A 26,214-nucleotide genomic window follows, 5' to 3' on the forward strand; every position below is an offset into this window, starting at 1 on the left:
AGCTCAGGATGGCATCAGCAGCGATTGTGAGGAGTTGTTCTTCCCCACCCCCACCCCTTTTAGGGCCGCACCCTCGGCATATAGAAATTCCCAGGCTAGGGGTCCAATTGGAGCTGGAACTGCAGCTGCTGGCCTACACCACAACCACAGCAAGCGGGATCAAAACTGCGTCTGCGACCTACATCACAGCTCTCGGCAGGTCGGGATCCTTAACCCACTCAGCAAGGCCTGGGATCTAATCAGCATCCTCATAGACACTATGTCGGTTCGTTACTACCGGCCACTATGGGAATTCCGTGGAGATCTAGTTATAAAAGGCTGGTTGCCAGCAAAACGTGGAGGGAACAATGTGCGAGGGAGGAGGGTGGCAAAGGACGATAGCTTTCCCTCTCCATTTCTCCTGTCCGGATAAGTGCTGTAACCACCCTGCCTTGGGCAGGGATTGACTTAAGCAGGCAGGGTGGTTAATCGGGCGGGGTAGTTGATTGACTTAGCAGACAGGGTGGTTGATTCTTGGTCAGCGACTTTCTAATGTCATTGACCCGTGTTTCAAGTCCACCATCCCCCTGGGAACCTATCAGTTGAGGCACTAGCAAGTGTGGAAGCACTCTTTAAACACTGCGGCCTGGGTGCGCTGGGAGGAGGGGGAGTCAGCAACAATTCCTGGCCCTTCTTTTGCCTAGTTATGTACATGAGCTTGGACTCCATCCCGTTCTCTTTTTTCCTTTCGTTTTTTTTTTTTTTTTTCTTTCTTTTTTGGCTGCCCCATAGCATATGGAGTTCCTGGGCCAGGGATCAGATCTGACCCATAGTTTTGACCACGCTGCAGCTGCAGCAACGCCAGATCCTTTAACCCACTGTGTCAGGCCAGGAATCCAACCTGAGTCTTGGTGCTGCAGATACCACCCATCTTGTTGCGCCACAGAGGGAACTCCTCGTTCTACCTCTGATCTCATCCAGTTCTGGGACTCAGGTTCCTCCTCTGAGCCTGGTGGGCCACAAAGAGGCTGGTGCTGTGCAGTGCATGTGTCCATGGTCTGGCAGTTGGATTCCTGCCCAATGGGAAGCTCAGCTGTGGCTGGTGATTTGGGAGGGGCGCTGGGGATGCCAGAACAGCACCCCATCCCTCCACCCCCACCCAAGCCAAAGTCCCTCCCTTCCCTAGACATACTCCAGGAGGACTGGGACTCTGCATTGTCCCTACTGCGTCCCCAGCATTCCACATGGGGCAGGTGCAGAGCATTTTGAAGCAGGTCTGATCACTGCCTGGGTGATTCACAGCCTTTCGTCCCTGGGAGTCAAGATTCCTTGGCCGTCTTAGTTCCTCCCAATTCAAAATGCTTACGTCTCTTAATGGCCAGCATCCTCCTGGATCCGAATTAGGCTCAACACATTCAAACCTCAGTACAATCTTTGTGAAGTCAGAAACTCTTTGGGCACCAAGAAGTTTCCTGCAGATTTTTTTCCTGCATGCAGCCCACCCATGCCAGCCTCTTTATAGTACTCTTTGCCCCCCCCCCGCCCCTCCATTACTTCCTTCCTCTGGGCCTCAGTGTCTTCAACTCTAAAATGAGCAGATAGATGAGATGATCTTCAAGGCCCTCAGTGAGTTTAGGATTCTACTATGTGTAGGGTGCATGTTGGGGAGCATGAGTTTATACCTGCATTAAAACTTGGTTTTCCTGGAGTTTCTGTTCTGGCTCAGTGGATTAAGAACCCAAGTAGTATCCATGAGGATGCAGGTTCGATTCTTGGCCTCACTCAGTGGGTTAAGGATCAAGCCTTGCTGCAAGGTGTGGTGTAGGTCACAGATGCAGTGTGGATCTGGCATTGCTGTGGCTGTGGCATAGGCTAGCAGCTGCAACTCCAATTTGACCCCTGGCCCAGGAACTTCCATATGCTGCAGGTGAGGCCCTCAAAAGAAAAACAAAAACAAAAACTTGGTTTTCCCGTGGTGTGGGTTGTCATTTGACACCCAGAATCTATTCTCACCTCCTTCTGAAGAGGCTCTCCAGACTTTAGTTGCTGGAAAACTAAACTATATTTCCCAGCTTCCCTTGCATATTGGGTGCTTCCAGTGTCCTTGTATGAGATTTAGAAGATGGAAATGAAATGGGCCACTTTTTTTTTTTTTTTTTTTTTGACCACATCTGCATGGTCAAAAACTTTGGCATTCATAAGTTTCCAGGCCAGGGATCAAACCTGAGCCACAGCAGTGACAACACCGGATCCTTAACTGATAGGCCACCAAGGAACTCCCTTGCTGCTGTTTTCTGATGACCAATAAGGTTGGGGAGGCATGGAGGTTTTCTGCAGCAATGCTGCAGTGCCTGATCTTCAACCTGCTGGATGTCAAGGCAGTTTAGAGGCAATGAAGCAGCTTCCTAATCTCTGGTTTGCAGCTATGACCCAAATCTCCTCTAGCTTATATGGCACCCCATGAGGAAAAAGGTGCCCCCTCTCTGGGAAGGCACAGTCTCGGTGGTCAGCTGAGGCCAAAGTGGACCTGACTGGCCCAACAGGATCAGGCAGCTGGTGGCTGAACCTAGATCAAAATCAGAGTCCTTTCCAGATGTAGCCCATTTCCAGGTGCCAGGGCAGATCTGTGGCCCCCAAAACTGAGAGAATGTGGCAGAGGGCACTAGGGTAAGAGGCACCAGCCTCCAGTGTGTAATTTAAGGGGGCAATAAAATGCAACCAAGATAAATAATACATCTATGCGATTTTTTTTAAATTTTTATTTATTTATTTGTTTTTTTTTTTTGTCTTTTGTCTTTTTGTTGTTGTTGTTGTTGTTGTTGTTGCTATTTCTTGGGCCTCTCCCGCGGCATATGGAGGTTCCCAGGCTAGGGGTTGAATCGGAGCTGTAGCCACCGGCCTACACCAGAGCCACAGCAACGCGGGATGCGAGCCGCGTCTGCAACCTACACCACAGCTCACGGCAACGCCGGATCGTTAACCCACTGAGCAAGGGCAGGGACCGAACCCGCAACCTCATGGTTCCTAGTCGGATTCGTTAAGCACTGCGCCACGACGGGAACTCCGCGGTTTTTTTTTTAAATCAGAAAACTACAGTTTGTGCTAGCCATCTGCTTCTCTAAATAAAAATTTATTGGAACCAGGGCTATGATTAGGGTGAAGTGAGACAGTGTTGTGAAAGTACAGAGATGATGCCTCTCTTTATTTAAAATTTTGATATTTAGTTCACCACGATTTTTTTTTTTAGGGCTGCATCTGGGCACATGGACTTTTCCAGGCTAGGAGTCCGCTGCCAGCCTACACAGCAGCCACAGTAACGCCAGATCCAAGCCACATCTTCGACGTATGCTGCACCTTGTGACTTGTCGCTGCCGCCGCAACGCTGGATCTTTAACTCACCGAGCAGAGCCCGGGATGGAACCCACATCCTCATAGATACTAGTCGGGTTTGTTACCCGCTGAGCCACAACGGGAACTCCTGTTCACCAGGATTTTTTTTTTTTTTTTTTTTGCATTCATTTTGATTTTTTGAACTATCACACTCCAAGGTCCTTTACATTTACCTTGAGTTTTGGGGCGCCCCCTTAAATTCTGTGCCAGAGGCCAGCGCCTCACTCGTTTCAGCGCCTACCCTAATCCTGGCCTTGCGACCCAGCCACCCTCTGCAACCTTGCCATCCAGCGCTCTGCAGCCCCGGCCCCTAGTCACAGCCTCCTGTCGGGCCCTCAGCACGCCCTACCACCCGCTCTGAGTGCGGAGGCGCGAGGCTGCGGGCGCCGGGGGTGGGGGGTGGGGGTGGGGGGGGTGAGAGCGGCTCAGGAACGCGGCCGGCGCGTGCACGTGCGCCGCGGGGCTGGGGAGCCTGGGAGCGAGAGCGGGGCCCAGGTGATCGGGCCTGACGTGCTGCGGTGGCACCTAAAACTTCTCGAAAGGCCGCCGCTAGCCATTTCCTCTCATATTCTAGTCAGGGACCGGAATGCAGTTCCGACGCGGCTGTTTGTGGTGCGCTCACTGCTCCGACTGTTAAGGCCCGAGACAGGTGGGTCGGTTTTTTGTTTTTTGTTTTTTTTGCGAGGAGGTGAGAAGGCAGCAGGACAAGGGAATGGAGCGCCTCCTGCTGGAGGCTGCGTGAGGATGCCCCTCCTGCGTAAGACTCCACATCCGGGTCTCGGGGGCATCTGGGACTAGAGATCACGGCATCTCCCGTTCCCAGGGCTCCTTGCGGGGACTACATTTCCCAGCAGGCCACGCGGAGGCTGAGGGCTTCCGAGCTCCGGCGGAGTTCTCTCGCTGCAGCTGCAGAGCTTTCCCTCGGGGGTCGGCCTTCGTGAGGCTAGGGCCTTCTGCCGCGCTGCCAGCGGCTTTCCTGGAACTCGGGTCTGGTCTTCTCAGGAGTGTGAGGTGAAGAAGGGTGAGGAGGGGTGGGGTGAGGTGGGAGGGTGGTGACCGACCCTGGCTGGGCTGCACCCCTGGGTGTCATGCAGGAGACACGCGGGTGGGGGATCTCAGTGGGTAAGAGCTAGCGATGGGCAGCTGCTGGAGTCCTCTTCCTCCACCTGGAGCAGAGGGCGTTTCTGAACACAAGCCTTTGCCGAGCCCCTTTCACGTTGCGCCCCATGAGCCCCCAAAGCCCTGGAGGCGTAGAAAGGGCAGGACAAGTACTTACACTATCCTTTTCAGTTTTCCACCCTCCATTCTCTTTCTGGAGTCCAGTTATTCCGTCAGCCAACTCAGCTAATAGTCCCACAACCCACCCCGCCGTAAAATTAAGGCCTGGGGAGTTTCTGCTGTGGCACGGTGGGTTAAGGATCCAGCATTGCTTCAGCTGTAGCTGGTCTCAGTTGCAGCTCAGTTTCGATCCCTGATTCGAGAACCCCAGGTGCGACCAAAAAAAAAAAAAAGAAAGAAAAGAAAAAAAAATTCGGATCTCTGCTGCTGTTCCAAAGATACCCACTGAATTCTGCCTTTACCTACCCCACCACACACAGGTGTAAACACTTCGCCTTCCCTCAGGTCCAGCTTTTTCAGAACTTTCCGCTAGGCCACTGTGTTCCCCCAACCCAGAGACAGTGATTAAAGCTGAGATGGTTTGGTGAAGTTCAATTTTATCATGTGACATTGAGTCCAGCTCCCGAGAGCTGCACACACCTGCATTCAGGACCTTGATCTTAGTCTCTTGATACCCTGGACCCATTGCTCAGAGGGGAAGCTCTGTGGTGAGAGGATAGTTGTGGGGGATGCTGAGGCTAAGCCGAGATAGTCTTTTAGTTCAGAGAGTCTCAGCCTTCGCTATAACTTAGTTGTTGTTGCTCCTGGGTGCTGCCTAGGCGAAGACTTTTGTAAAACTTCCAGGTAATTTTGGTATGCAGCCAGGATTGAGATCATTGCTTTAATTCCTAGGGCAGAACACATGGGATTGAGATGGCGAAATAGAAGGACTGGAGCTCAACTTCTCTCCTAAAAACAACAAAATTCTCACAACTAAAGGTTGAGCATTTTTCACCCAAATGGACCAGAATCCTTAAAAAAAGATATCCTACTCCAGAAGAAAAAGAGGAGGCCACATCAAGAGGTAGGAGGGGCGATTTCGTGATATAAACAACCCCCATAAACAACCCCATACCTCCTGGGTGGGAAGCCCCACAGATTGGAAACTTAATTGGTTCACAGAGACTCACCTACAGGAGTGAGAGTTCTGAGCCCCACATCAAACTCTCACGTGTGGGTATCTGGCACCGGGAGAAAGAGCCCCTGGAGCATCTGGCATTGAAGGCCAGTGGGGCTTGTGCGCAGGAACTCCACAGGACTGGGGAAAACGGAGACCCCATTCTTAAAAGGTGCACACGGACTTTCACATGCACTGGGTCCCAGGGCAGAGCAAAGTCTCCATAGGAATCTGGGTCAAACCTGACTGCAGTTCTTGGAGGACATCCTGGGAATGTGAACAAGGGTGAATGTGGCTTGTGGTGAGGGAAGGACATTGCAGGCACAGCTCTTGGGGGGAATATTCAGCAGGTGCCTTTCTCTGGAGGGGGCCATTTTGGGAAAATCTGGCCCCAGCCGTCAGTCAGGCTGAGAAGCCCCAGGGCAAACAAGACCCAGGTGGGATCACAGCCTGGCCCCTCAGTAAACAGGCTGCCTAAAGACCCCTCAGGCACACAGCTGCCTCTAATCCCATCCAGAGACTAAGCCCCACCCTCCAGAGGGATTAGAATCAGCTCCACCTACCAGGGGGCAGGCATCAGCCCCTCCCATCAGGAAGCCTACAGCAAACCCCCATACTGACTTCAGCCACAGGGGGGCAGACGTCAGAAGTAAGAGAGGCTACAACTCTTATCTGTAAAAAGGTCACCACACCAAAAACCTATAAAAATGAAAAGACAGAAGTTCCCGTCGTGGCGCAGTGATTAACGAATCACTAGGAACCATGAGGTTGCGGGTTCGGTCCCTGCCCTTGCTCAGTGGGTTAACAATCCAGCGTTGCCATAAGCTGTGGTGTAGGTTGCAGACGAGGCTCGGATCCTGCGTTGCTGTGGCTCTGGCATAGGCTGGCGGCTACAGCTCCGATTGGACCCCTAGCCTGGGAACCTCCATATGCCGTGGGAGCAGCCCAAGAAAAGGCAAAAAAAAGGCCAAAAAAAAAAAAAAGAAAAGACGGAGAACTATAACTCAGATGAGGGAGAAAGGAAAAACCTCAGAAAATCAGCTAAGCGATGGGGAGATTCTCAGCCTCCAGGAAAAAGACTTTAGACTGTTGATGCTGAAGATGATGCAAGACATTGGAAATAAACTGGAGGCAAAGATGGAAACTTACAGAAACACTGAGCAAAGAGCTAGAAGATATAAAACTTAAGAAGAGATGCAAAATACAATAACTGAAATAATTCCTAGAGCAGATGGGGGTGGCGCTGGGATGGCCAGAAGCACTGGGCCAGGCCCCTCCAGCCGGGAGCAGCCTCAGCCCTTTTCCCAGTGAGCTAGACAAATCATTTTTAACATTTTTCTCTGTGCTCTGTGCTGTGAAAGCAGGAAGCTCTGCTCTACAGTATCTGACAGCCTTGGAAAGAAAGACCAAGTAGGAAACACATAATTTCAGGAAGAGATAAGGAAGGCCTGGGCTTGATGGTGCTTGTAGGAGGGAACAGCTGTGATAGTCACAGAGAGAGAGATGGATTTTGGTGGCTAACTAGATCCAAGTTTTTGGCAACCAGCGGCACTTTTAATTGACTACACTGATGGTGTCCCAACCAACTCAGAGGAGAGTTGCAGAACTGCTGTGCTTCTCCTAGGGCCCCCAGGTCCCTGAATGGGCCAGGGACATTATGGCTGGCCCAGTCCCAGATGCTAGCAAATTGAACTGCAGCCATTCGGACTGTTAGAAGGGCTTCTACTTTATGAAGCCAAAGGCCCTTTCTTACACAGGGCAGCAGCTGCTCTCCTGAGAGTGATGGCTACTGCCGAGACCAGCTCAGCAGGATGGGGCTGAAGAACGGGTGCTGTGAAACTTAAGGGAAAAAGTTAACATCAAACGAGACACAGAGACATCTATCTTAAGTAAAGGTGGGAACCAGGGAACTCAAGGTCTCAGGAACCAAGAGCACCGCCTCAAGAAACCACACTGCTTTTAGTGTGTTTTTTAGGGTTACCGTCAAGTGAGAAGGGGGTTGTAGGTGCAGGATATAGGTTTTTTTAAGTTATTTTAAAAGTCGCATAGCCGGTGGCTGATTAAGCTTTTACTCTGACCTTTAGGCATTTAACAATCACTAGCATTTGAGGAAGCTTGGCCTCAACTATCTAGGCATAACCTTTAGAGAATCACCATTGTGCTTCTGCAGACAGCGTGCCTATCTGCAGCAACCCGGCTGGGTGCCTAGGTTTGCACCTCGGTTCTTCTTTGCTAATGTATATCCGGTTAAGGACCCCTCATAAACCTCTTGGGACTATGGGGCTCCTCTTTTATTCTTAAGAGGACTTATCATGCCCTGCTAATCTGCACAGGTCCGGGCGTGCCTAGACCAACGCATTAAGTCCTCTTTGTTCAGCTGACCCTATGAATAACTTATGCCTTTAGGTCTTTGTTCTTAAGCTTAAGTCATCCACCGTCACTGCGCACTGAGACTGCTTTCAAGCAAGAAGATGGGGTAAAGTAAAGCAGGACAAGATAAGAGTTTTCAGCAAAGAAGCTAAGAAAACATTGTAGAAACATGTCTCGAAACATCTCCCCCTTTTTGTTTTTGTGAGAGGACAAAAGTAGGTCTTGTAACTTCTTTCTTCATTACTTCTTGGATTGTTTGCTTTGTGCATCTATAGACTAAATAGAAAATTATTAAGAATCCTAGAAATGCAATTAATGATGAGATTATTCCTCCACCAAAATCTTTAAACCATTTTGAAGGATTATTTTAAAGTCTTTTTTTTTTTCTTTTTTGTATTTTTGTCATTTCTAGGGCCACTTCTGCAGCATATGGAGATTCCCAGGCTAGGGGTCTAATTGGAGCCATAGCCACTGGCCTACGCCAGAGCCACAGCAACGCTGGATCCAAGCCGCGTCTGCAACCTACACCACAGCTCACAGCAACGCTGGATTGTTAACCCACTGGGCAAGGGCAGGGACCGAACCCGCAACCTCATGGTTCCTAGTCGGATTCGTTAACCACTGCGCCGTGACGGGAACTCCTATTTTAAAATCTTTTAGAATAATATCTAATACCTCTTTATGAGGTATATTTTGTAGAGAGGCCTTTTGAATACTCAGGACTCTTGGCTGCAGTTTTTTATATATCCGGAGTCAACTTAACCGAGTGACCTCTTAAATGTCTCTTAATTTGTTTCAATGATGTTACACTAGATTTGTACTCATAGGGAGTAACACAATAAGAAGTAAAAGATTAATTGATTTTCCTTTTTGACTTTTTATAAGTATAACTTCCATCCCAGGTTTGAGTATTTTTAAAGTTAGTGATCTTCCACAAGTCAATTTGAGACTTGCTATTATCAAATAGAGAATAGGGAGGCACAAGGCCTGAATCTTTCCAACGTGTGGGGCTTTTGGCTTTAATTATTATTTTTTGTTGGTCTGATTGGCTGGAGACCATCCAAGAGAGTAATTCATTAACAGAACACAGAGGTTGATGGCCCATACAGCCAGGAATCGGCTTCCCCTTAGGGGACCAATCCCATACAGTTCCATAGGAACCATTAAGCAGTATGACCCCCCCTCCATTGCCCTGCATATATTCCAATGAATTTGATTTTTCATTCTCTTGAAGGTATCTGTCCTTTTTAAGGGACGTAAAGTCCTATCAGGCATCCCCATATTAACTGGTTTCACCTGACGGTAAGCGAAACTCCATCCTGTAACTAAATGTAAATCTTCACTAGTGGGAATATTTAAATTTCCTGAAAGCCACATTTGAGGTTCAGGAATTAAACATATAAGTTTTCTTTTCTGATACAAATCAGCCAATTTTTAAACTTTAAAATTTGATTAAAAGGTATCCCTTCTTTTTTTAAAAAAAATAGGGCAGTTTGTCATCCTCCAGCTCCAGGGACCCAGGAGAAATCATTAATAGATAAATATATGCACTGGAGCCTCACCCCATTCCACAGGTCTCAATAAATGAGGATTGGGGCCATAGGCCCAGTAGGTATGATTAATTTCTCCCAGTGCTGCTAAGGGAATACTCACTGCAATAGAAACCAAAAGACAGCTAGGACCAAATTATTTGGTGTGAGAGGCTTTCCTTCTCAGTAGATTTTCAGCTTCTTGGGTTAGATGTTGGTCTGACCCCAAGCGGGCAGATGAGCCCTTCGGGTCTGTGGCAGCGACACACGAGTTGGTGTCACAGACATCGTTGCTATATCCATGGTGGGCAGCTCTGGATCCCAAATCATGACTCGGGGTCTCTTCAGTATGTTCTCGTCCATCATCCTTCTTCTGGGGTCTGGAGTCAGGGATGCTTCACAGGCTCATTCATGATATGGTTTGATTCTTCTTGATGGAATCCAAACAGGTTGTAATCCATGACCTGGTGAAATACAAGCAGATCCCCTACTCCATGTAATAAGTTTTCCCTTGGGGACCAGACATTTGTTAATGGATCCTGCCACCAAATCAAGGGCTGTTCAGCCTGAGGAAAGTTAATCTTATTTCATTTTGTATTAAAATGTTTTCTTGAAGCCTTTTTTCGTCAGAGGCCAAATTTAAAAAATTTAAAGTGAATAAGGTTTTGTTTAAAAGTGTTTGTTGTGACTTAACTATTTCTGTGTCTCCCCCCTTTTTGTTTTTGAAGAGCCTGTTTTACATATAAATTGGCTCGATCCACAATAGCCTGTCCTTGGGGGTTGTAAGGGGGGCCAGTGGAGTGAGCAATATGCCAGGTATCCAGGAATATTTTAAATCGAGAACTGATATAAGCTGGACCATTATCAGTTTTAACTGCTTGTGGCAGGCCCATAACAGCAAAACAGGCATATAAATGACGAAGAACATGATTAGCAGATTCATCAGATTGAGCAGTAGCCCAAATAAGTTTAGAGCAAATGTCAATACATACATGAATAAATGACAATTTTCCACAAGATGAATAATGAGTAACATCCATTTGCCAGAGAGCATTTGGGACAAGTCCCCTAGGATTAACTCCAGGCTCAGATTGAGAAGGATTGTTAATAATTTGACATGTATGACATTGACAGACAGTTGTCTTAGCTTTAGTCCATGTTATTCCAAATCTCTTTTTAAGGCCTCAAACATTTACATGTGTTAAATCATGAAAACGTTGCGCTTCCTGTAACACACGTGTCACCAAGTGGTCAATTTCTTTATTTCCTGCAACTAGAGGCCCAGGTAAGTTAGTATGTGCTCTGATATGAGTAATATAAAATGGATATCTTCTTTCCCTTACAACAGTTTGTAATCCTGCAAACGAGTCAATAACAAGTTAGGTAAATTTTGTTTAATGGTAGCGGTTTCAGTCATTTTGGCAGCATGAACTACATATGCCGAATCAGAAAGAATATTGATTGGCTCGGGATAGTCCCTCAAGGCATGGATTTACAGCAGTTAGTTCAGCCTGTTGGGTGGAAAGGCCAGGCGGTTTTTATAGTTTTAGATTGATTAGCCACATATCCAGCCTTCCCTTTAGTAGTCCCATCAGTAAAGATCACAGGGGCTTTAATGATGGGTGACTCCTTCACTTTTTTGGGAAGAATCCATTGAGTTCGCTTTATAAATTGTAAAATAGGGTTTTTTGGATAATGATTATCTATTGATCCTACATAATCTGCAAAGGCAATTTGCCAACCTATATGGTTTTGAAAAAAATTTTGGATTTCCTTAACAGTTAAACTAACAATTACATGATTTAAATCTTTTCCGGACATTTGTACACAACAAGTATGACCTTTTAGAATAAGTTGTGCCATCAGGTCCAGGTATGGAGACAAAGGTTTTGTGACATTATTGGGAAGAAAAAGCCACTGGAGAATATTTTCTTTTCTTTTTTTTTTTTTTTTTTGTCTTTTTGCTATTTCTTGGGCCGCTCCCGTGGCATATGGAGGTTCCCAGGCTAGGGGTCAAATCAGAGCTGTAGCCACTGGCCTACGCCAGAGCCACAGCAATGCGGGATCCGAGCCGAGTCTGCAACCTACACCACAGCTCATGGCAACGCCACATCGTTAACCCACTGAGCAAGGGCAGGGACGGAACCCGCAACCTCATGGTTCCTAGTCGGATTCGTTAACCACTGCGCCACGACGGGAACTCTTTTTTTTTTTTTTTTTGTCTGAGAATATTTTCTAATTGTATCAATATTCCCACGGGAGAAGGTATAATTACTAACTGAAGGGGCTGTTTTAGATTGATCCGAAGTAGTTGGGAGTTTTGTATTTTACTTTCGACCTTTTTTAGTTCCTCTTCCGCTTCCGCAGTTAGAGAGTGGGGGCTGTTTAATTTAGAATCTCCCCTAAGTAGAAAAGATTTAACAATTCATAGGTCGGAATCCCCAAACAAGGTCGGAGCCAATTAATATCTCCTAACAGTTTTTGTAAATCATTTAATGTAGAAATTTGATCTCTTCTTAATTCTACCTTTTGAGGGTGAACAGTGGTATGTTCAACCGCAGTTCCCAGATATTGATATGGACTTTTCATTGGAATCTTTTCAGGAGCAATAATCAATCCTGCTCCCTTTAGACAGGATTGCAAGCATTGAAAAACCTCAGCCAGCTGCTCCTGAGAGGGTGCAGCACAAAGTATATCATCCATATAATGAACAATATAGCATTTAGGAAGTTGTTGTCGGACTGGCTCAGCAACTGAAGCCGCATAATACTGACCCAAGGTAGGGCTGTTTGACATATCTTGAGGCAGGACCTTCCATTGATAATGCTTTCTAGGGGCTATACTGTTTATCACTGGCACTGAAAAGGCAGATTTTCCCCTATCTTCTGGGTGTAAAGGAATTGTGAAAAAGCAGTCTTTTAAGTCCAGGATAATTAACAGCCAGTCAGCTGGTGTCCTACTAGGAGATGGGAGGCCTGGTTGAAGGGCACCCACAGGCTGAATTACAGCATTTACACCTCTTAAATCTGTTGACAATCTCCATTTTCCTGATTTTTTTTTTTTTTTTTTTTGCATAACAAACACTGGCGAATTTCAAGGATGAAAGGATTCTTCTAGATGGCCCTTCTCTAATTGTTCTTGGACAAGATCATTTAAAACCTTTAATTTTTCTGAAGAAAGAGGCCACTGCTCAGCCCAAACTGGTTTTTCCGTAGTCCATCGTAATCGAATAGGTTTAGGAGAAGCATAATTATTTTTACAAGCAGTGGCCACTAATGAAAAGGCCGATGTCCCAAACCAGATTTATCCATTTTACCCTCAGATGCAACAGGTTCCACTCTCCCCTGATGATGTCGCCCTAACCCCTGTCCGGGAATGTAACCCTGCTTCTGTAACATTTTTTGGCTTTGATGACTATATTGATTTACTGGTGGTATGTAAATTTCTGCATGCCACTGTTGTAGTAGCTCTCTCCCCTATAGATTGATAGGGAGTTGAGCAACATAAGGTTTCAGTCTAGCTGGCTGCCCATCGGGTCCTTCACATTTAGGCCCTTGGGCACCCTTTTTGAGACCCTCTGCTTTTCCCAACCCAGTGACTTCAATATCGGCTGGCTGAAGAGGCCAGGTTGTCTGGCCAATGTAAATGGCTAATGATTGAAACATCAGCGCCAGTGTCAATCAATCCTCTAAAAGACTTCCCATTTATGATAACTTGACAAGTGGGTCTTTCCTCTAGGACCTTTTCTGATAAAAAACACTCCTGCCCCTCCTGTGGTATTGAATTCCCTTCTGTCTAAAATTATTCCTCTTTATTTATTTATTTATTTATTTATTTATTTATACTCTAGGTAAAATTAAGATCTGGGCAATCTGATCCCCTTTTTTAACTTTCCAAGGAATCGCAGTGGAAACCATCCCCTATGTTATCCAATATCCCGGTATGAACTCGAACTCCTTGTTCTGTCAGCCCTGCCCTTCCTGTTATCCATCCTACTGTATCTGTTGGTAATGGCTTTTCCAGTTTGGTTGTAATAGAAGTAGGGGTTTCACTAGGACGGAGAATTAAATCCTGTAAACTAGGGAGATCTACTGTGATGTCGAAATCTCCTGCAGAGCATAGTCCCAGGGAATCTCGCATCGGTTGAGAGTGTGGCTCTTGTTTTGGATAGGGAGAGCTTCTTGCCCCGAGGAGAGTTTCCCAACAAAGGGGGTTCGATCTTTATGAAAGATGGACCGGCACTGACTCGCCCAGTGATTTCCTTTATTACATCTCAGACACAGTCTTGGCTGTTTATTATTGTTCCTAGAAGGTGCCGAAGCTCCGTGAAAAAGGGTCGGACTCATGGAGGAGCGCGCCATTGTTTTTTAGTATGTCCTGTCTTGCCACAATTAAAACATTTTTCTGAAAATTTATCTTTAACCTTTAAATTAGCCATGGCTTGGGCTAGCATTGAGGCCTTAAAGGACTCTGTCCCCACTCCCTGACAGGCCTTAATAGATTCAGCAATGTTAGCTTTTCCTTTTAAAAATCCTGTGGCCTTTTTGCAATCAGTATTTGCATTTTCATATGCTAACAATTGAAAAATAGTATCAGACACTTCAGAGTTAGCAATTTGTCGTTTTAATGCCTCTTGTAAACGAGCTAGAAATTCAATATAAGGTTCCTTGGGGCCTTGTGGGATCTTTTTTTTTTTTTTTTTTTTTTTTTTTGTCTTTTGTCTTTTTGTCTTTTGTTGTTGTTGTTGCTATTTCTTGGGCCGCTCCCGCGGCATATGGAGGTTCCCAGGCTAGGGGTTGAATCAGAGCTGTAGCCACCGGCCTACGCCAGAGGCACAGCAACGCAGGATCCGAGCCGAGTCTGCAACCTACACCACAGCTCACGGCAACGCTGGATCCTTAACCCACTGAGCAAGGGCAGGGACCGAACCCACAACCTCATGGTTCCTAGTCGGATTCGTCAACCACTGCGCCACAACGGGAACTCCCCTTGTGGGATCTTTTGAAAAGAAGTGTTTATTTGACCCTTAGATTCAATTTTATCCCATGCCATTAAGCAACATTGTCTAATCTGTTCAATAGCCAAATCATTCATTCTCATTTGATCTTGAAGATTACTCCAAGGGCCAATCCCTAACAGTTGTTCCATTGTAATTGGAAGATTTTGAGCCTGATTGCAATTAGCAGTAATTTGGGCATGATCTTGCCACCAAGACTTAAATTACAAATATCCACTAGGCGATAGCACAGCACGGGTTAAGTTATGCCCATCAGCAGGAATCATACGATTTCCTTCAGCTACTCCCTGCATGATTCCTTTTGTAAAGGGAGAAATAACACCATAGATTTGAACGGCCTGTTTTAATTCTTTAAAAATTTTAAAAGGAAAGGGCTCATGAATGAACTCATAAACTCCATCAGGGTTGATGGGATCAATGCCTGGAGCCACTGTCTCCCTGACAGTTACTGGAAAGGCTAAATGTATGGCATCCAAATCACCTTCCCTTTGAGCCTGTGATATCCCCTGTTGAAGGGATGATAGGTGGTGTTCAGGGATAGCGCTCATTTTCTTTACAACCCTGGAAGTAGAAGCTTGATGAGTCCTTGTCATCTCGCTCCTAATAGGAGGCAATGGAGGAATGTCAAAATCAAAACTTGGAGCCAAAGGCTCAGGAGCCAAATACTCTCTATGATAATTTTGTTCAGGGACTGTATATTTAGGTTCCTCCAACAAAGGTGTAAACTCCCCTTCTTCTTCCTCCCCTAAGTCCTCCGTGGTCTCTAGAGGGTCTAAAACTGATTTAATTAAGCTCCAAGTACACCAAATGGACACAGGAATTGGAATGCCCTCATCATGCAATATCCTAAGTTCCTTTCCTACTGTTTCCCATATCCTTAAATCTAACGTTTCTGATGTAAGAAACCCATCACAATCGTTTCTCAATCGTCTGAAAAAGTTCCAAAAGCTTTCTTTCACTTGTTTTTGTATCCCCTTTTTTAAGGAGTTGTCCTAACAAATAAATGTAAGGACTATAGTTTCCTGCAATTCCCTCATTTCCCATGTTACCCCGTAAATACCCGAGAGAGGGAACACATCCACAGGATTTTTTTTAGCGTGGCCACGCAAAATTCCTCCCTTCTTCTCAGGGCTCCACAGCACTTCCAGTGAATAAAAATTCCGCTGTAGTAGCGGCCCTTTGTTCCTCGTGCCTGCCTGTCTGCCCTACGTTGGGCGCCACTTGCTGAGACCAGCTCAGCAGGATGGGGCTGAAGAATGGGTGCTGTGAAACTTAAGGGAAAAGGTTAACATCAAACAAGACACAGAGACATTTATCTTAAGTAAAGGTGGGAACCAGGGGACTCAAGGCCTCAGGGACCAAGAGCACCGCCTCAAGAAACCACACTGCTTTTAGTGTGTTTTTTAGGATTACCGTCAAGTGAGAAGGGGGTTGTAGATGCAGGATATAGGTTTTTTTAAGTTATTTTATTATTATTATTATTATTTTATTACTCAAATGAATTTATCACATCTTTAGTTGTATAATGATCATAACAATTTGATTCCACAGGATTTCCATCCCAAAGCCCAAGCACATTCCCCAACCCCCAAACTGTCTCCTCTGGAAACCATAAGTTTTGCAATGTCTGAGTCAGCATCTGTTCTGCAAAGAAGTTCAGTCTGTCCTTTTTTCAGATTCCACATGTCAGTGAAAGCATTTGATGTTGGCGTCTTATTGTATGGCTGATTTCACTTAGCATGATAGTTTCTAGGTCCATCCATTTTGCTAAAAATGCTGGTGTTTCATTCTTTTTAACGGCTGAGTAATATTCCACTGTGTATATGTACCCCGTCTTATGGATCCACTCCTCTGTCGATGGGCATTTAGGTTGTTTCCATGTCTTGGCTATTGTAAATAGTGCTGCAATGAACATCGGAGTCCATGTGTTGGATTTCCGAGTCGTGGTTTTCTCTGGGTAGATGCCTAGGAATGGGATTGCTGGATCAAATGGTAGTTCTATGTTTAGTTTTCTGAGGACTCTCCATACTGCTTTCCACCGTGGTTGCACCAGTTTACAATCCCACCAACAGTGTACTAGGGTTCCTTTTTCTCCACACCCTCTCTAGCACTTACTGTTTGTAGACTTTTGGATGATGGCCATTCTGGCTGGTGTAAGGTGGTACCTCAGAGAGGTTTTGATTTGCATTTCTCTAATAATGAGTGATGTTGAACATCTTTTCATGTGCTTCTCAGCCATCTGTATGTCTTCTTTGGAGAATTGTCTGTTTAGATCTTCTGCCCATTTTTGGATGGGGTTGTTTGTTTTTTTGGTATGGAACTGCAGAAGTTGTTTATAAATTTTGGAGATTAATCCCTTGTCAGTCGATTCACTTGCAAAGATTTTTCTCCCATTCTGTAGGTTGTCTTTTTGTGTTATTTAGGGTTTCCTTTGCTGTGCAGAAACTTTGAAGTTTGATTAGGTACCATTTGTTTTTGTTTTTGTTGTCAATACTCTAAGAGGTGGATCTGAGATGTTGCTGTTGTTTATGTAAGTTATTTTAAAAGTCACTTAGCCAGTTGCTGATTAAGCTTTTACTCTGACCTTTAGGCATTTAACAATCACTAGCATTTGAGGAAGCTTGGCGTCAGCTATCTAGGCATAACCTCTAGAGAATCACCATTGTGCTTCTGCAGACGGCATTCTTCTTTGCTAATGTATATCCAGCTAAGGACCCCTCATAAACCTCTTGGGGCTATGGGGCTCCTCTTTTATTCTTAAGAGGACTTATGCTGTGCAAACGGCATGCCAATCTGCACAGGTCTGGGTGTGCCTAGACCAACACATTAAGTCCTCTTTGTTCAGCTGACCCTATGAATAACTTACGCCTCTAGGTCTTTGTTCTTAAGCTTAAGTCATTCACCATCACTGCGACTGTTTTCAAGCAAGAAGATGGGGTAAAGCAGGACAAGGTAAGAGTTTTCAGCAAAGAGGCTAAGAAAACATTGTAGAAACATGTCTCGCGACAGGCTACATAAGAGATTCAAAAAATAAAGCTCTGTGCCTGGCAGGAAGATGCTCATGACAGCATTTTCTGTAGTAATGACCTATTCCATAATAAAGATGAATAAAATGTGGTATTTTAAATAAAAGAATTATATGTAGCCATTAAAATATGATCATTCAGTCATGAGTGCATAAAGGCACATATTTTTTTTCCAGAAAGCAATTAGACTCATCTTTTTAAAAATTTTTATTTATTGATTTTTGCTTCTTAAAGTTCCCCAGGCTAGGAGTTGAGTCAGAGCTGCAGCTCCAGTGGCAGCTGCTGCTGCCACAGCCATGCAGAATCCAAGCCATGTCTGCAACCCATACCACAGCTCAAGGCAACACCAGATCCTTAACCCACTGAGCAAGGCCAGGGATCAAACCTGCGTCCTCATGGATACTAGTCGGGTTCGTTACTCGCTAGACTCACCCTTTGCTTGCAGTAGCTTCTCTTGGGCAGTAGCTAAGCTGTGATTACAGTGGTCAAAATATGGAGACGTGTTGGCAAAGCCTGAAGAAAGCATTTCATGCAAACATGATATTTTTCTTAAGAGGTGGTGGAATTATGGAGAAAAGGGAGTTTCTTGTCCTAATGAGAAAGTCACTATAGTAGAGAAATTAGGAGGATGCTCACTCAAGCCAGACCCTTTGGGTCCTGGTTTTGCCACTTACCCTATGGATTTAAGGCCTTTCAGAGCCTCAGTTTCTTCATCTGTAAAATGGGTAATAGTCCCTCTCTTAGATAGTTGTCATGAGGTTTAATCCATGTGTGGAACCTCTTAGAACAACACCTGGCAAATGGCAAGTACTCTGTAAGTGCTAGCTATTAAACTGTTTATTGCTTTATTTATAGTTTAATCTTTTAAAAATATTTGGCCAATCAACACTGATACACTCCTGTTCACCCTCTACGTCTCAGAAAAAGCTCAACATATCTGCGCTGATAGCTTTATTGACATTACATCTAATAAAATGTGGGCAGTCTGGGAGTTCCCGTCGTGGCTCAGCAGTAACGAACCCGACTAGAATCCATGAGGACTCGGGTTTGATCCCTGGGCTCGCTCAGTGGGTTAAGGGTCCGGTGTTGTCATGAGGTGTGGTGTAGGTTGCAGAGGCGGCTCAGATCCCACATTGCTGTGACTGTAGCATAGGCCGATTTGACCCCTAGTCTGGGAACTTCCATATGCTGCGGGTATGGGGCCCTAAAAAGACAAAAAATGTGGACAGTCTGATGATCATTGGTTAAGTGTATACACTGGCATAACTACCATCACAATCATGATAGAGAACTTTCCCATCACCCGTCAAGCTTCTTTCGTGCCCCTGTTCAGTCGGCTGCTCTCCCCTGCTCCCAGCCCCAGATAACCCTCATCAGCTTTGTGCCCCTATAAATGAGTTTTGCCTGTTGTACATTTTCATATAAACGTAATCATATATTCTATATTCTTTTGTGTCTGGCTCACATCATTTTGTGTCTTACATCATTTTGACATTCATCTGTTTGTTGTGTATCACAATAGTTGTATCTTTTGTTGCTGAGTAGTATTCTGTTACATAGGTATCCCACAATTTTTTTTTTAATCCCTTCACCTGTTGATGGACATTTGGATTGTTCCCTCCTTTTACCTATTATCACTAAAGCTGCTATGCAGATTTGTAAAAAAAAAAAAAACTCTTTGTGTGGACATGTTTTCATTTTTCTTAGGTCATATCATAAGAAGTTCCACCACTTCAAGCTTAGATGTCCAAGAGAATGTGAATGTATGCCAGTGACTAAGTACCGTGAAACTGGGAGTCAGCGATTTTTTGGCATAGGGACGTCACGCTGAAGTGATGGCAGGGTATGAAGGGGGAAGCCTCTGGGTGGCATGCCTGAGTTGCAAGCTTGGAGCTCAGGTGAGGAGTCAAGGCCAGATATCAGTAGGGCTGTGAGGTGAAGTACAAGTAGGGGAGCCCAGAGAGTGATCTGAGAGCCAAGGATCAAGTCTTGGGGCTCAGAGGGACCAGAAGCAGTAGCCCCCAGTCCTCATTTCCAGTTCTCAATTTGGAAATCTAAACTGATAGGCCTAAAAAGAGAAAATTAGCAAGCTTATATGGGAACCACTGGAATGTTTACTAGTTCCATTGCAAACTCAGCTCCTGGACAATATGTTATTGCGATTTTAAGTTACACAGAAGCAGTTAAGACAAAACCACCCTCAGCCTAGGAAAGCTCAGACTACCTGAATGGCAGTCTTTGGGTACTGGCGCAGAGGCGCCACAAGAGGGCGACAACAGCAGAGGCTGCAGCAGCCCTCAGGCCACTGACCAAGTAACAACCGGAAAAGCTCTTAGTGGGCACAATCAAGTGAGACAAAAGGATGGGGATCCCAGGGCAATGACTTGGCCGTTTCTAGTAAAACTCTGAGGGGAGAGAAGGGCACCTAGAACCTTTTCAGCTGTAAATACCCTTCTACATTCCTGTTTTCTCCAAGAGCCATAATTATAAAGTAGGGAGGGGGTTTGAGGGAACCGTGTGTGGACAGAGAAGGTCAGGTAACCTCAGCTGGAATAAAGCCTCATCTCAGCAGCATTTCCAAAGTCCAGCTGGGAAAAAGCAACTGTAGGAAGAATTCCACTATAGCTCAGTAAGAGCTCAGGGATAATTTAGCTATATAACATTTGACAGTTCAACAGAGTTACTAAAAACAAACAAAAAAGCTGAAAGAAGGCAAATAGAGCCAGTTTAGAACAACCAGGAGGAACAAGTATGGAGCCCCTTCTTTAAAATATAGCTTCCTCATTTTTCTTTCATATATTTAGACTAGGTGCATAAAACTTATTCTTCTTGGAGGCTCCCATGTGATGCAGTTAAGGATGTGGTGTTGCCACAACTGCAGTGAGGGTTTGATCCCTGGCTAGGGAGTTTCCACATGCCATGGGTGTAGTAAAAAAACAAAACAAAACAACCTTATTTTTCTTTTGTATATTAAATTCATACCGGGTACCTCAGCTTTTGATCAAAGCTGGAGGCATCCTGTTTGACCCCAGTTCTGAAAAGGCATTTCTATAGCTCTGTCCAAAGCAACACAAATCAAACATGCATTAAACACACCTCTTAATTTATTTAGGCCACCCCTGTGGCATGCAGAAGTTCCCCGGCCTGGGATCAAACCCATGCCACAGGAGTGACCCAAGCCACAGTAGTGACAACCACTGGACCCTTAACTCACTGAGCCACCAGGGAATGCCTAGATACAGCTTTTTAGAACACCCACTTCAGGCCGGGTTCTGGCTGGTGCTGGGGACAGAACCACGGACAAGGCAGACATCAGCCGTGTCTTCTTGCACCTTTCTAGAGCCTCTGGAGTTCATTCAGGCCTGCCTATGCTTTCTTCTTCTTTTTTTTTTTTTCCAAGTAGTTAGAGTTTTCAGACTGAAATAGCTTATGTAGCAGTAGACATTTGCCATGCCTGTGGCTGTCCAGCATCTCTGGAATACTCATCCTGCATTGGAGGATTTTCTTCAAGACACAATTCCTACCACCTAAAGGCAGAAGCCAGAACTTCATTTCCCAAACTTTCTTTTTTTTTCCCCCATATTAAAAAATTTTATTGAAGTAGAGTTGACTTACAAGTTGTGATCATTTCTGCTGTACAACAAAGTGATTCAGTTACACATATACACACATCCATTCTTTTTCAGATTCTTTTCCCATCTAGATTATCACAGAATATTGATTGCGTAGAGTTCCCCGTGCTGACAGCAGGTTCCCACTGGCCAGGCATTCAATATACAGTGTACATGTGCCAATCTCAAATCCCCAGTTCACCCCTTCCCCCCACCTGTCTCCTTTGGTCACCATAAGTTTGTTTAAAGTCTGTGAGTCTGTTCTGCAATAAAGTCATTTGTATCTTTTTTTTAGATTCCACACATAAGTGATATCATGTGATATTTGTTTTTCACTGTCTAACTTCGCTTAGTATCTCTAGGTCCCATCCATGTTGCTGCAAATGGCATTATTTTATTCCTTTTTATGGCTGAGTAATATTCCATTGTGGGTGTGCTTGTGTACCACATCTTTATACAGCATATATATGGGTCTTGTTTTTGTATCCATTCAGCCAGTCTATGTCTTTTGGTTGGAGCATTTAGTCCATTTGCATATAAGGTAATTATTGATATGTATGTTCTTATTGCCTTTTGTTAATTGTTTTGGATTTGTTTTTGTTGATTTTCTCTGGCCCTTTATCTCTTGGGCTTTTTTCTTCCCTTTTGTTCTCTTGTGGTTTGATGACTATCTTTAGTGTTGTGTTTGAATTGCATCTATTGTAGATTTTTGGTTGGTGGTAACCATGAGGTTTTGACATAGGAGTCTATATGTACACACAAGATTGCTTTAAGTTGCTGGTCTCTTAATTGCAAATGCATTTCCAGGATCCTGCATTTGTACCTTCCTCTTACAATTGCTGCTTTTGGTGGCATATTTATGTGTGGATGATTTCCTGCCTTTACTAATGTTTGCCTTTACTGGTGAGCCTCCTTGTTTGTAGTTTTCTTCTTTCTAGTTGTGGCCTTTTCTTTCTGCCTAGAGAAGTTCCTTTAATATTTGTTGTAAAGCTGGTTTGGTGGCGCTCAATTCTCTTAGCCTTTGCCTGTCTGTAAAGATTTTGACTTCTCCTTCAAGTCTGAAAGAAAGCCTTGCTGGGTAGAGTAATCTTGGTTGCATTTTTTCCTTTCATCACTTTAAGTATATCATGCTACTCCCTTCTGGCCCGCAGAGTTTCTGCTGAAAAATTAGCTTATTGGGGTTCCCTTGTATGTTATTTGTTGCTTTTCCCTAGCTGCTTTCAACATTTGCTCTTTGACTTTAATGTTGGACAGTTTGATTAATATGTGTCTTGGTGTGTTTCTCCTTGGGTTTATTCAATATGGTATTCATTGTGCTTCCTGGATTTGAGTGATTCCTTTCCCATGTTAGGGAAGTTTTCAGCTATTATTTCTTTTTTTCTTTTTTTTTTTTTTTTTGTCTTTTTGCTATTTCTTTGGGCTGCTCCCGTGGCATATGGAGGTTCCCAGGCTAGGGGTCGAATTGGAGCTGTACGCCACTGGTGTACGCCAGAGCCACAGCAACGCAGGATCCGAGCCGCGTCTGCAACCTACACCACAGCTCATGGCAACACTGGATCATTAACCCACTGAGCAAGGGCAGGGACCGAACCTGCAACCTCATGGTTCCTAGTCGGATTTGTTGACCACTGCGCCAGGACGGGAACTCCTCAGCTATTATTTCTTCAAATATTTTCTCTGGCCCTTTCTCTCTCTCTTCTCCCTCTCACATCCCTATAATGCGAAAGTTGGGACGTTTAAAGTTGTCCCAGAGTTCTTTTAGACTGTCCTCAATTCTTTTCATTCTTAATTCTGTTCCACATCAGTGATTTCCACCAGTCTTTCTGCCACCTCGCTTTTTTGTTCTTCTGCCTCCTGTATTATGCTATTGTTTTCTTCTAGTGAATTTTTATTTCAGCTATTGTGTTGATCATCTCTGCTTGTTGAATCTTTAAATCTTTATTCCTTTCTTAAATGTTTTTTCTAGTTCATCGATCTTTGCCTCTATTTTTTCCCCAAAATCTTGGATCCCCCTTACTAGAATTACTCTAAAGTATTTTTTTCAGACAGGTTTCCTATCTCCACTTAGTTTAGCTGTTCTTCTGGGGTTTTGTCTTGTTCCTTGTTCTGACTCATGTTTCTCTGATTTTTCATTTTGTATAACCTTTTGTGTGGTCTCTTTTCTGCAGGTTAGAGGGTTGTAACCTCTCTGTCTTCTGGTGTCTGCCTCTTTGTGGGTGAAGTTGATTGATACAGGGGCTTCCTGATGGCAGGGACTGGTGCCTGCCCACTGGTAGGTGGAGCTGATTCTTATCCCTCTGGTGGGTGGGGCTTTGTCTCTGGGTGTGATTGGGGGCAGCCTATTTGCTGATGTGTGGAGCTGTGTTCCCACCCTGTTTGTTGTCTGGCCTGGGGCTTCTCAGCCCTGATGGGTGTAGCCAAATTTTTCCAAAATGGTAGCCTCAGGGGAGCTCACACAGATGATTATTCCTGGGACCCCTGCCTCCAATGTCCTGCCCCCACAGTGAGCCACGGCCACCCCTGCCCTCCCAGGAGACCCTCTAAGACCTCCCAGTGGGCTTGATCCAGATTCCTATAGAGTCCCTGCTTTGTCCTGTGATCCAGTGCACATGAAACCCTCCTAGAGTTAAGTCTCTGTCTCTCCACCCTGAGTCCTGTGGAGCTCCTGTGCTTAAGCCTCACTGGCCTTCAATGCCAAATGCTCCAGGGGATCCTCCTCCCAATGCCAGACCCCCAGGCGTGGAAACCCGAAGTGGAGCTCCAAATTGTCACTCCTGTGGAAGAGCCTCTGCAATATAGTTATTTTCCAGTCTGTGGGTCACCCACCAGGCAGTTATGGGATTGCTTATATCATGAAAGCACCCCTCTTACCATCTTGATGTGACTTCTTTGTCTTTGGATATAGGATATCTTTTTTGGTAGCTTCCAGTCTATTTTGTTGCTGGTTGTTCAACAGTTAGTTATAATTTTGGTATTTTTGTGAGAGGAGGTGATCTTGAGTCCTACTCTGGAATCTTGTTTCTGTCAGTTATGCTCAATTTCCCATGTTCCCTTGCAGTCCTGTCCACACATAACAATTTCGGGATGGTCTTTTGCAGGATGCCATTGTTTGCTCTGGATTAGTGACCAATAAATTGTTCTTCCTTCCCTGTTTATGTCTTGTGCTCTGTGCCGAGTCTAGTCTCACTGGCTCACAGGCACCCAATGGAGAGCTCACGCGCCTGGCCCTTCAGACCACGTTCCAGGAGCCGGAGAGCCCCACCCACCGTGCAGAAGCCCCGCCCACCACGCGTATTCCCAGATGGCGGCGGGCCGTGCGCAGAGAGGCTGCACCTGGCTCTCGTGCCAGCCTTTCTTGAAGCTTTGGCACAGGCAGTGACCTAGGTGTTGCCAAGTGGTGGCCACGTTCTTTTTTGATTCAGAAGAGAGCAGCTCAAGGATGCCAGCTTCATAAAGAATGCATCTTCAAGACTGGGGGACAGTGGAAGAAGCTGGCTTTTGATGAAATAAAATTAAGTCAGGACAAGAAAAATTTGAGGTATGACATTCTCTGCTCTGTGAGCCACTGCCCCCTCCCCTTTAACGTCCATTGTTTATTTGCTTTATCCATTAAGTAGATCCTCTTAGAAGACACAGCAATGCCTACTCACAAAAAAAAAAAAAAAAAGAAAAAGGAGGGCAATTTTCTTCTGGTACCGGCAAGGTAATACTTAGGAAATAACAACACTTCCTCAATCCCATAAGGGGTCACAATAACCCACTCCAGCTGTGAGCTGTGGTGTAGGTCGCAGGTGTAGCTCGAATCTGGTGTTGCTGTGGCTGTGGTGAAGGCTGGCAGCTGCAGCTCTGATTTGACCCTCTAGCCTGGGAACTTCCATACACTGCACATGCAGCCCTAAAAAAACAATAATATAATGATAATAATTAAGGTCTACTGTGTGCAGCCACTGGGAATAAAGTATTGAACAAAATTATTCCCTGCAACTATAAAAAGAATGGCATATTGTATGGTAAGTGTCTCCTTACCAAAATAAAAGGCACAGTACAGCAGTTGTCTGGGCAGAAGGACCTCCTGCCAGTCAGGCCTCATTTTAAATATAGAAACGCCCTAAAAATAGCCATCCATGCTGCAGACTCAACAGGTGATTGGCCGGAACAGAGGGGAAGGGAGCCTGGGCCTCTGTGAAGGAGAGTGAAAGGACAGTGCTGTTGTCCCCAGCTTCTCCCACGGACATGGCTTTGCCTCTGAGGTCCCTCAGTAGGGGCTTGGCCAGTGCGGCCAAGGGAGACCATGGCGGGACAGGAGGTGAGTGCAGCTGGGGTCTGACCCTGTGGCTTCCCGACCTTGTCCATCAGTTCCCCCACCGCCATGACCTCTGGGGCCTTCCAGCCTCCTGGCGACACCTCCCCGCAATCCATCTCTCTCACCCCTGCCCTTCCCCGGCTGCAGCCCGCACCTGGCGCTTCCTGACCTTCGGGCTGGCGCTCCCCAGCGTGGCCCTCTGCACCCTCAACTCCTGGCTCCACTCAGGCCACCACCATCGTCCGGAGTTCATCCCCTACCATCACCTCCGGATCCGCACCAAGGTACACCGGCCTTTGCGGGCACGAGCGAGCGGGCTGGTGGGCAAGGAGATGCGGGGGGACCCCCAGGCTGACTTCTCGCTCCCTCTCCCTCTCTCCACAGCCCTACTCGTGGGGAGACGGCAATCACACTCTTTTCCACAATCCCCGGGTCAACCCTCTGCCCACGGGCTATGAACAGCCCTGAGGCCTTGCTGATGACTCTAGACAATAAAAGTGTGGAAGCTGTGTGGCAGGCTCCATGGGGACCGTGGGGCGGGGCATCTGACAGCTCGTGCTGTGCGCCTGCGCACAGCGGTGGCATCGCAGGGGGCAGCCACGTGCTCTACGGGAGACCTTGCCTTGGGAGCGATTCTGGGGCACGTCTTCTATGGACAGGTAGGCGATGGCTGCTTCTCTCTCGTCTATTAATAATTGGGGCTCTACGGAGTTC

The 26,214-nt window shown here is 45.7% G+C and overlaps 1 protein-coding gene across 4 annotated transcripts; it reads left to right on the forward strand.

Moving 5' to 3' along the window:
- The first annotated feature begins 4,237 nt into the window (after nt 1-4,237).
- COX6A2 (cytochrome c oxidase subunit 6A2) lies at nt 4,238-26,009 on the forward strand. Of its 4 annotated transcripts, XM_085016978.1 has the most exons (8): nt 4,238-4,380; nt 5,380-5,551; nt 10,725-10,828; nt 23,366-23,469; nt 24,379-24,735; nt 25,331-25,503; nt 25,648-25,784; nt 25,885-26,009. In XM_085016978.1, the coding sequence occupies exons 6-8, from the start codon at nt 25,431-25,433 to the stop codon at nt 25,966-25,968; spliced, it is 294 nt and encodes a 97-aa protein (XP_084873104.1). In that variant the 5' UTR covers nt 4,238-4,380; nt 5,380-5,551; nt 10,725-10,828; nt 23,366-23,469; nt 24,379-24,735; nt 25,331-25,430; the 3' UTR covers nt 25,969-26,009. The 4 variants fall into 4 exon arrangements, with proteins under 4 accessions (XP_084873104.1, XP_084873105.1, XP_020942053.1 ...); XM_085016979.1 differs by lacking the exon at nt 10,725-10,828 and having other exon boundaries at nt 4,238-4,390; XM_021086394.2 differs by lacking the exon at nt 10,725-10,828.
- Nucleotides 26,010-26,214: the final 205 nt, after the last annotated feature.

Source organism: Sus scrofa, chromosome 3 (assembly GCF_054392235.1).
Source record: "Sus scrofa isolate SSC_HxYL_T2T_F1_AM1 chromosome 3, Sscrofa_HxYL_maternal_Yorkshire_Landrace_v2.0, whole genome shotgun sequence".
Classification (NCBI taxonomy): domain Eukaryota; kingdom Metazoa; phylum Chordata; class Mammalia; order Artiodactyla; family Suidae; genus Sus; species Sus scrofa.